General features: G+C 51.2%; 1 protein-coding gene across 1 annotated transcript; it reads left to right on the top strand.

The window, feature by feature from the left end:
- Window positions 1–2,779: 2,779 nt before the first annotated feature.
- Window positions 2,780–7,651, top strand: CD8A (CD8 subunit alpha; the record flags this gene model as incomplete). The annotated part of the gene is made up of 6 exons (XM_079721321.1): window positions 2,780–2,828; window positions 2,917–3,282; window positions 3,876–3,986; window positions 4,170–4,280; window positions 5,571–5,601; window positions 7,600–7,651. 6 exons carry the CDS (start codon window positions 2,780–2,782, stop codon window positions 7,649–7,651), a joined length of 720 nt encoding a protein of 239 aa, XP_079577447.1.
- Between the last annotated feature and the right edge of the window lie 3,088 nt (window positions 7,652–10,739).

Genomic DNA, 10,739 nt, shown 5'->3' with positions numbered 1-10,739 from the left:
CCCAGAACTTGCACGATTGCATCTGTTCTCCTGTCTGTTGCAGGGCGGATGTCATTGTGGTTTCACTGAGAATCTACCAGTTCTGTGAAAAATATCATTGGGGTCGCAAAGCCTCCTTGGTGGGTGTGACATGTTGCCCTGACATCCCCCCATCCTCTGTCGTGCTCTGCACAAAAGGGGCTGCCACACACACGGCTGACACTTTTCTTAACTGCAAGGCTGGAAGACCTCCAAACCAGCTGCAGTTCACTTCCAGGAGACTGGGATAGGACGATTCTATTTTCAAGTCTTGTACCCCAGAATCTGGCCATCATCATACTCAGGGACCTTGTTCCCAAGATCCAAATATCTGCAGGTTGACTCTGGCTCCCCTCCAATGCTTCCTCCACCAACAAGGTATGCCTTTGTGGCTGACCATCCTCTTCACCACCCTCCTGATTGCATCTTTTGGCCAGAAGGGCCATCTAACATTCCTGCAGTGGGAACAGAGATGAAGCAAAATGGGAAACTATCTAAAAAGAGGATTGCCTTGTCAGTGGCCTATCTGGACTTGGCTGTTTCCTTGTCACCCTCATTGATGTAAGTTAAGGCACAGCACTGTGTCTACACAGCCAGGAACACACATACACACATATATCGATATGCCAGGGGACCCACTGCTGTGTGCCACAGTCATATTTACAGTTACAAAGGGTTTTCCTTCCCCAACCTGCCTGTCTTCCATCTGAAAATGTTACATGTGCATGAGTGACTCCTCAATGATACAGATACATTGTATCTACTACAGCCTTACTAGTAATTGCAAAACTTGAGAAACTGCTTAAATGTCTATTAATAGGAAAACTAAGTTAGGGAACACCCATATAAAATGCGCCTCTTTAGAAATACGGAGTAGATCTACAGGTGCTGACATGGAAAGCTTTCTTCTGCTGTTAGACAAGAAAGGCAAGTTGCAAAAAATATGTGCATAGTACAACCATGTGTCAAAAATGACGTATAAACAGCTGTTTATGCATAGATTATATCTGAGGAACACACTTTTTTTTTTTATAGTTGTCTTGTTCAGTCTTTTTTTTTTTAGGGACAATTCTTCCAACTGTAAACTGAGGAACACACTTAACTGTTAACAGTAATTTTCTCTGGAGAATGGATGATGGTGAGAAGAGATGAGACAGGGAAATTTCCCCATACTCTTTTTTGTATTGTCTGAAGTTTTTCAAGAATATATAACTTTTGTAAGTTAAAAGACACTTTAAAAAACATGTCTAAATATAAATGGTCCACGTTAGAGTAAGCACCTTGGATGCTTTGGGCGGAGGGCGGGGAGAGAGGGTTGAAATCAAAGTGAAAAAAAAAAAAGAAGCCCACCCAACACTTAAGTTCAGACCGCACGAGGGGAGTACAGTTCTGCAAACACAGCTCAGCCCAAGCTGTGATGTGACATGCGACCTCGCGGGGGGGTGGGGGTGGGCGGGGGTGGGGTGTCTGGAACATAGTTCTCGCCACTGCCGCGGGGCAGAACTCACGAGTGGGGCTGACACATGGAACAGATAATGCCAGGTAGCTTGTCTCTAGAATCAGGCAGCAGCATCATGAAGGGCACCCACTATGGGATGCAAAGTGGGAAGACCCTGAAGAAATGAGAGAGGGCAGCCACTATGGGGCGGAAGGTTTCCGGACAGCAGCAGGCAAAAAGGAAGCGGCCAAGTGTGTGTCAGGTTCAGACAGGGAGAACTGTCTCCACCCAAGCATTCACCCAGGCTGCACACTTGTCCCCACCAAGCACCCATAGCCAGAGGTACAGAGGAGTGAGGTCCAAATCCCCTAGCACGGGAGCTGGGCCCAGGGTGGAAACAGAACAGCATTCCAGGCATAGGGAACAGCAAAGGCAAGAGGAGCCCACCGTTTAGATAATCTCAGGCCCTGTGGGAATGCAGTGGTAGTTGGATGGGAAAGACCAGGCCAGAGGCTTGGGAGGAGCCAGCACCCAAAGGCTCGGAGCCAAGCCAGGGCTGAGCTGCCACGCAGTCCTGCAGGTCATGGAAGGTTGCGGGAGTGACACCATCAGATCGCCTTTCGGAGAATAATGTTCACAGCAGGGTGGCTGGGGGACTGGCCAGGAGAGGGGCTGATGTGGGTGGAGGCTGCTGAGTGGACCCCGGGAGGAATGAGGCTGTGTGGCCAGGTTCAGCTGCTGGGGAAAGCCTGAAGGGTATGGTCAGCAGAGGTCACACAAGGCTTGCATGGCTGCTGCCCCTTGGAGTTCCGGAGGAGTGGGCCAGTCACGAACTCCTCTTCAGCCCTCAGGGCCCATTTTACGGCCCCAAAGCCCCAAGGTGCCGGTGCTAGGGCCACTTTAAGCGAGGGCAAAGGAAGTGGACACTTCTCTCTCCTTCCTGCTCACTCACCCTCCCTTCTTGAAACCTCTCATCTCTATCCTCTGCCGCTGTCACACCCGCAGGAGAGCCGTTCCAAGGGCCACTTCCAAGCCCTTGTCCTCAAACCCGTGGTTCTCAACCATTCCCTGCTTCCCGTCAAGGCTGCCTCGACGGCCCCCATTCACGGACCCCAGCCCCCTCTCTGGGCTGGAAGGTGACAACCGCGAAAAGGAGGGCGACTCTCTCCTCCGCGGGGCTTCACGTGACATCACATCCTCCGAACGCGAGATCGGCTCCGCGGCCGGCCGAAGGGCGCAACTTCCCGGGTCGGCGTCCCACTGGCTCCTGCGCTCCTCCGCAGCTTCGAGCCGCTAGCGGAGCGGCGCCGCGGGGAGCGCGCCATGGCCTCGCCGGTGACCGCCCTGCTCCTGCCGCTGGCCCTGCTGCTCCGTGAGTTGGCGACCCCTGGGGAAGACGGGGCCGGGGCTGGCGGGGGGCGCGGGGCTCCCGGCTCAGCCTCACTGCCTGTGCCCCGCAGATGCCGCCACGGTCCTCGAGTCATTCTCGTTCCGGATGTCGCCGGTGCAGGTGCAGCCTCGCCTGGGCGAGACGGTGAAGCTGCACTGCGATGTGCTGCAGTCCAGCGTGACGTCGAGCTGCTCCTGGCTCTACCAGAAGCCCGGGGCCGCCTCCAGACCCATCTTCCTAATGTACCTCTCCAGCACGCGGTCCAAGCCGGCCGAGGGGCTGGACACCAATTACATCTCCGGCGCCAAGGCCCAGGGCGCCAACTTCCACCTCACTCTGCACCACTTCCGCGAGGAGGACCAAGGCTACTATTTTTGCTCGTTCATGAGCAACTCGGTTATGTACTTCAGCAACTTCGTGCCTGTCTTCTTGCCAGGTCCGGGCGCCCGGGGCGTGGCACCCCTCGGTGTGGGGTTTGGGGCGCAGTCTCAGTCCATTTTTCACACGCTTCGAGCCTCTTAGCGCTCCTCGGGGCTACTTAGATACTGTTCCCATTTCACAGATGAGGAAACTGAGGCTAGGGGCTAGAGTGCGACTGGATAGGAACTGGCGACTGGATAGGAACTGAAGATGGCTTTTTAGGTCCGGTTGATCTGGGCTCGAGTTCCGGGCTTGTGTGATCCTGGGCAAGTTGTACTTAAATTCTCTGAGCCCCCCTTTGCTGGTCAGTAAAATGCGGGTATCACCTCCAAGCCCACGAGGTTTCCGGTGGGGCCCTGGAGTGAGGGCGGGCGGAGGGGAGCGGGCCCTGCATTCACGTCCGAGGCGCCGGGTGTGGTTCGCGGACCAGGAGGTCCCACCGCATCTCCCCTGCCCTGAGCGCAGAGCTCCGCGCGGGCGGCGGTCTACGGCGCCTCCAGCGGAAAATCGGGAGGAGGCGCCCACTTGGCCAAGGCGCGCGGAGCGGTGGGGAGGGTTCGCGTGCACAGCTCCAGCCCGGCCCCTAACCACTCTCTGTTGCTCCCGCAGCGAAGCCCACCACGACGCCGGCGACGCCACCATCCACGCGGGCGCCCAACAAATCGTTGCTGACTGTGTCTCCGCGCCCAGAAGTGTGCCGGCCCTTGGCGGGCAGCGCAGGTGAGGCGGGCGCGGGGAGAGCCCTCGCCAGGGGCAGCCCTGATCCTGCAGGTGGAGCCGAGGGCAGCCCGAGTGGTGGGGAAACCGAGAGACGGAGCCGGGAGAAGGAAGCGCCCCGGCTGGCTGGGTGGGGTGAGGGATCCCGGGCCCGCTCCTAAATGTCGGCGTCTTCTGTGTCGTCAGTAGACACAAGGGGGCTGGATTTCTCCTGCGATATCTACATCTGGGCACCCCTGGCCGGGACCTGCGCCATCCTTCTCCTGTTATTGGTCATCACGGTCATCTGCCACCGTCGTAAGTCCTAGGGAATCGTGGCGGGGAGAGTCAGCCCGACTCCCGCCCTTTGCGCGGCTTCGCTCTAGGCAGCCCTTGCCGGGAGTCGGAGTTGCAATTCCTGGGACTCCGAGCTGCTCCACAGGGCCAAGCGCAGCCTTTGTCTTTCTTGGAGAGAGAACGCGGGAAGACCCCTTCGCGCTGCTCCTTCCACTCTCCGGGAGGTTTTTAGGAAGACAGTGCCCCGGAGCGGCGGCAGCAGGGGTGGGATGCTCCATGGGCAAAGCCTGTAGCAAGCGCACAGGTCTGGGCTGATTACAAACGCCTGGGACAGGGGGCGGGGGGCGCGGGGGGGTTGCTCTGTGGCCCTGGGACCTGTGCCCGGGAGGGCTGGGTCAGAACCACGACAGGCAGTGGTTTATCCTTTGTCCCCCTGCTTGCGAGCCCCCCACCCCGTCTTGGATCCCACGCAGGTGATTGTACTAACCCACGTTCACCCACATCTGTATTTGCAATGTTTTTTATTTAACATCTTTATTGGAGTATAATTGCTTTACAATGGTGTGTTACATATTCACTGCTGTATAACAAAGTGAATCAGCTATACATATACGTATATCCCCATATCTCCTCCCTCTTGCATCTCCCTCCCTCCCACCCTCCCTATCCCACCCCTCTAGGTGGTCACAAAGCACCGAGCTGATCTCCCTGGGCTATGCGGCTGCTTCCCACTAGCTATCTATCTTACATTTGGTAGTGTATATATGTAATGTTTTTTAAATTGATACAAAGAGGGATAGGAATGAAGCCCTCACCTGGGCTCTCAAGAGTTATAATCTTACTTACTGTATAGCACAGGGAACTATGTTCAATATTTTGTAATAACCTATAATGGAAAATAATCTGAAAAAATATATACGTATTATTTGTATAACTGAATCACTCTGCCGTACAGCTGAAACTAACACAATATTGTAAACCGACTATACAATTTTTTAAAATTTTAATAGTAACTATTAAAACCATAAAATATAAATATTATATCATGCTTTCTTTACAGCTTATTTCTTTATAATATAAATTAATCTTCACAATGTCAATCATCATTATGCACTAATGTCATTTTACAAGTTTATGTCTTTTTTATAATGTCGATGTAGTTATTGTTTGCTTTAAATAAAATAGTCATAGCCGCACTAGAAAAAAAAAGTTATAATCCTAAATAAATAGGAAAAGTGAAGGAGAAACCATATTTGGGAACTGTTCGTCGTGATGGGATAGTCACTTTATCCCTTCTTTTTCCTTATCCAGGGAACCGAAGACGCGTCTGCAAATGTCCCAGGTGAGTCTCTTATAACCTCTGGGCCTGCTAACCCCAGGCAGCCCTGGACACAGGTCCTGGCTTCCCAAGCAGCAGATGGTGGGAACCTTTCCCAGAGAGAGGCCATGGCAGTGGAGTCTTGGGGGCCAGGGAGTCAGCATAGCGCCTGAACAAAGAGAGGCAGAAGGCTCTGGGGAGAAAATGGAGGCCCAGGTTGGGCTTAGGGGGAGAGAAGTATGACTTCAGGAAATGTCTGTCTTATTTGGCCTAGTATCAAAAAGCCCATCTGAAGAATTCCCCCAATTAATCCTAGCTCCTCCAAAGACCTGAGGTCTATTTATCTGGATGATTCCAGCTGAAAACTTTTTTTTTTTTTTTTTTGCGGTATGCGGGCCTCTCACTGCTGTGGCCTCTCCCGTTGTGGAGCACAGGCTTCGGACACGCAGGCTCAATGGCCATGGCTCACGGGCCCAGCCGCTCCGCGGCATGTGGATCCTCCCGGACCGGGGCACAAGCCCGCGTCCCCTGCATCGGCAGGCGGACCCCCAACCACTGCGCCACCAAGGAAGCCCCATAACAACCTTTAAAATAGTTACTGTGACCACCATTTTACAGACGAGGAGACTGAGGCTTAGGACATTTAGTGACTTGTCCAAGGCCATACTGCTAGCAAGTAGCAGAGCTGCAACTGCTCTTCAAAGCCCTGGCTCCTCTCTGTGGCTGGAGGCCGAGGCAGAGGGCGTTAACGATAACCAACTGTATTCACCAGTTCCTTTCGGTAGGTGAAAATGTTTTATACCTGGGGTTTGCATTTCACACTCCTTGCTATTTCTCTGCAGGAACCCAAGTTCACTATCTTATACATCATTATTTTTAACAGTGGAAATGTAATGAATTTCCAATGCATATACTAGAGGTGATATACCAAGGCGATAAAGACTCTTTAAAAGCAGAGAAGGATTTTTAGCAATTTCAATATTCAGGGTACAGTTGGGAGCTTTTGGAGGAGAATCGTCCCTTATCTCTATCTTTTCTGAAAATTCTCATTTTGAAATGAGCAACTGAGAATAAAACTCTGCCCTGGGCTTCCCTGGTGGCGCAGTGGTTGAGAGTCCGCCTGCCGATGCAGGGGACATGGGTTCGTGCCCTGGTCCGGGAAGATCCCACATGCCGTGGAGCGGCTGGGCCCGTGGGCCGTGGCCGCTGAGCCTACACGTTCAGAGTCTGTGCTCCGCAACGTGAGAGGCCACAACAGTGAGAGGCCCGCGTACCGGAAAAAAAAAAAAAAAAAAAAGAAAAGAAAAAAAAAACCTCTGCCCTGAAATACAAAGCTATGCAGATTAAAAATCTGCATAAAAATATGAGGAACTCACACATGAGTTAATCAACTCAGTGATGACCAAGGGCAGCTCAGCTTCAACGCAGAGGTTTTGGAGGATGGTGTGTGTAGACATGACACTCACGATGAATCAGCCCATTTAGAAGGTGCCAGCCCAGTACTGAATTAACACATTTTTAGTGCAGCGTCAAATTTGGGTTGTCAAAGGGACTTTCAGGTAAAGTAGCTCTGCTTGGTTGACGATGGTGGTTCTTTCACATCCTCCCCTATCACTGTGATCCTCCTGAGGGCTGAGAATCAAGTCAGATGATGGCTTGGTTATCAGCCTGCTTCTCTCACCTCCATGGGGACCTTGACAAAGTCTCTAAGAAGCTAGGCTAACTGGCTTCAGGTCCTGGCTCCACCACCTCCTAGTTATGTGACCTTGGGCACGTTCTCTAACTTCTCATCCCCGGTGGCTACCCCTCAGGTTGCCATGAGGATTAACCAAGATGGCACAAGGAAAGCTCTTGGCAGGGTTGCTGAGGTCATTCACCCAGTGTCATGCTGGTGCCGCAGGGACAAGTCCTCAGACCCCCATGAAGGCTGGGAGGTTGGTGAGGGGTGGGTAGACACGGGTGGATGCTGCATCGCATTGCAGGGGCTCTTGCTGCAGTGATGGTCACCTGCCTCTCTTCCAGGCCTGTGGTCAGACAGGGAGGCAAGCCCAGCCCTTCAGAGAGATACACCTAACATGGTGATGGGCCCCACGTGACAGCCACTACAAGACTTCAAACTGAGAACTCTCCGGACAGGGAGAGCAAGAGTCCTTCCCTTTCAGTTTCTCCAGACTTCCTTCCTTCCATATGTATTCATTCTCATTATTATTGTTTTCCTGGGGGTAGGGTGGGAAGGGTTAACTTTTTCTTTACGTGTTTACTTTAATTGACACAAAACGAGACTCTACCATGTCTACGGTACACCGCAAGGGTTATAATACCGTTGTGCTCCCATATTGGGGTAAAGGGGAGGTAGGCCAGAGCTACCGCAAGCTGTGTTCTCAGAACCAGGCTGTGAGGGCTGGCGGGGGCCTCGGCACCCACTCAGCCCCAACCTCTTCCCCAGCCATTTAAAAAAAGCCCAGAGATGGGGAGCAGCTGCATCAGAGTCCCAGCAGGGCTCAGGTCTCGACCTCCACACAGTTCAGATCTCTCTTCCGGAGGCCTCTGTCTCAGAATGGGGAGCTGTGTCTCAAGCCTCAAGAGAACAAGTGATTTTTTGAGCACCTGTGATAGACCCATTACTGTGCCCAGAGCCCCGAGGAGGTAATGAAATAAGACAAGAGAACTTGACAGAGTTCTATGATGTAGCTGAACAGGATCAGACTTTTTAATAATCAAGCATGAAACAATACAGATAACAGGAATTCCTCAAATAAAGTGGAAGGGGTGAACTGAATCCTGGAAAATGAACAGCTAGACCTCTGAAGAAAACCTCTTTGAAATCCCAAAGTGGAGGCAGGATGGTTCTCCCAGCCCTTGCGTTGCAGAGGGACCCATGAAAGAGGAGAGGCTGCCCTTTGCAAACAAGATTTGAGCATCAGGAAAGCTGAATGGAAGTCAGCTCTCTCTAAACTTGAGATTTTGTATTTGAACATGCTCCTGGGATCATCGGTGAGTTTTTATAGTTTGTAAAGGCAGAATTGTGACAGCAGCTGGTACAGGCCCTGCCCTCCCCCGGACCAACAGATGTGGGAACGTAGCAGACAGACTCCGGTGAGGAAGCTAAGAGCCCAAACTGCAGCCCTACACACGCATTTCCTCTCTTACCGTGTTATAGAAGAAATGCATGCTCATTGGAAGAAAAGACTTAAATAGATAAGGTAATAAGAATCACCCATAATTCTTTACCTTAGGAATAACCCATTGTTAATATTATGGTGTACATTCTTCCTGATTATTTTCTATGCATATATATATATATAATATATACTTTTAAAAAATGGGATTGCACTGTGCTTTTATAAGTGGCTTTAATAAACAAACATTTATGGCAAACTCTTTTTTTATTACTTGGCTGCATCGGGTCTTAGTCGCAGCACGTGAGATCTTCGTTGCGGCATGCAGGATCTTTCGTTGCGGCGTGCGGGCTTCTCTCTAGTTGCAGCACGCGGGCTCTAGAGCGTGCGGGTTCAGTAGTTGTGGTGCACAGGCTTAGCTGCCCCATGGCACGTGGGATGTTAGTTCCCCGACCAGAGATAGAACCCACATCCCCTGCATTGGAAGGCGGATTCTTAACCACTGGACCACCAGGGAAGTCCTATGGCATACTTCACAATAGCAAAACCTCATTCCATTTTTGGTTGTGCCATCATTTAACTATGACTTGACATTTAATTGTTTTCAATTTTCCACTACTATAATAACAAACACTATTAAAATGCTGCACACATCTTTAGGAGGAATACCTAAAATTATTGGGTCACTGTCCACTTTCACCTTGGACCCCCCATTTTCACATCAATTGAAATGGATTCATTTCTTCTTGTATCATGTTCCTTCCTTTTGTTCTTTCTTGGCAGCAGATGAGCTGATACTCCTCTCATAATAAATCACAAAATCTTCATTTCTGTTGTTCAGGTAAAATATACATACTGAAAAGTGCACAAGTCGTAAGCATACAGCTCCAAGTCGTTATTAAATGAACACTCGCATAGCCAGCACCAGGGCAGAAAGAGAACTTTCCCTGCCCCCCAGAAACTGCCTTCCACAGCCCTAATTTTTAAAAACAGTCTACATTTTTTTTTAATATAGAACTTTATGACAGAATTAAGGGTAATGAAATGTCCGTTTTTTAAAAAAGTTTTTTTAATTAATTAATTTATTTATTTATGGCTGTGTTGGGTCTTCGTTTCTGTGCGAGGGCTTTCTCTAGTTGCGGCAAGCGGGGGCCACTCCTCATCGCGGTGCGCGGGCCTCTCACTATCGCGGCCTCTCTCGTTGCGGAGCACAGGCTCCAGATGCGCGGGCTCAGCAGTTGTGGCTCACGGGCCTAACTGCTCCGCGGCATGTGGGATCTTCCCAGACCAGGGCTCGAATCCGTGTCCCCTGCAACGGCAGGCGGACTCTCAACCACTGCGCCCCCAGGGAAGCCCCAGTCTACTTTTAGAGAACAAAATTCTAGGGGAAAAAGTATCTCGAGTGTGGGAAAGCAGAAATGAAAGCTGAGAAAGTTCCTTTGAGACAAAATCTGGTGCTTGACCCCTCCTGCTGAACATATCAAGCTAACCAGACCAGGGTTGGGGGGGGCACCCCAGGGACTGAGGCCCAGCTTGGAGTGGGTGCCAGGCTCTGGGCTGTCTCTGGGTTCCCTGAAGGAGGTGAGGAGAGAAGCATCCCACAAAGGGCACTCCTCTCCTCATGGCAGAAACTCGTAAGGATGGCTGTCCTCATGGGACTAACTTGAGAGGATGGCCGTGGAGCACCAATGTCAGAGAACATGAGCCAGGGCGAAGGGCCAGGAAAAGAGCATTTCCTCTCCAACCTGCTGTTGGAAGCCATCCTGGAGCCACTGCACCATGACAAAGTCATGAAGCAACGGAAGGCGAAACTGCAAGGCAGCGCCGTGCCAGGAAGGTGGACTACAGCTCTGTTGTTATGTTTTATGATAATAAATTTACATATAGGGGCAATTTTGGGGGGATGTTGCTCCACGTGAAAGAAAAATTCCTCTAGGACTCCCCCTCCTGAAACTACCACAGAATGGGAAGTACCCACTAAAGCCCTGGGGAAATGGGTAAAGAATTAAGAGCCTGGAACTAAGAGGATGTTTTTATGAAAAA

This window comes from Hyperoodon ampullatus (assembly GCF_949752795.1).
Source record: "Hyperoodon ampullatus genome assembly, chromosome: 15".
Taxonomy (NCBI): Eukaryota; Metazoa; Chordata; class Mammalia; order Artiodactyla; family Ziphiidae; genus Hyperoodon; species Hyperoodon ampullatus.
The sequence above is the reverse complement of the archived record's forward strand: the minus strand, read 5'-3'. Positions and strand labels throughout refer to the sequence as shown.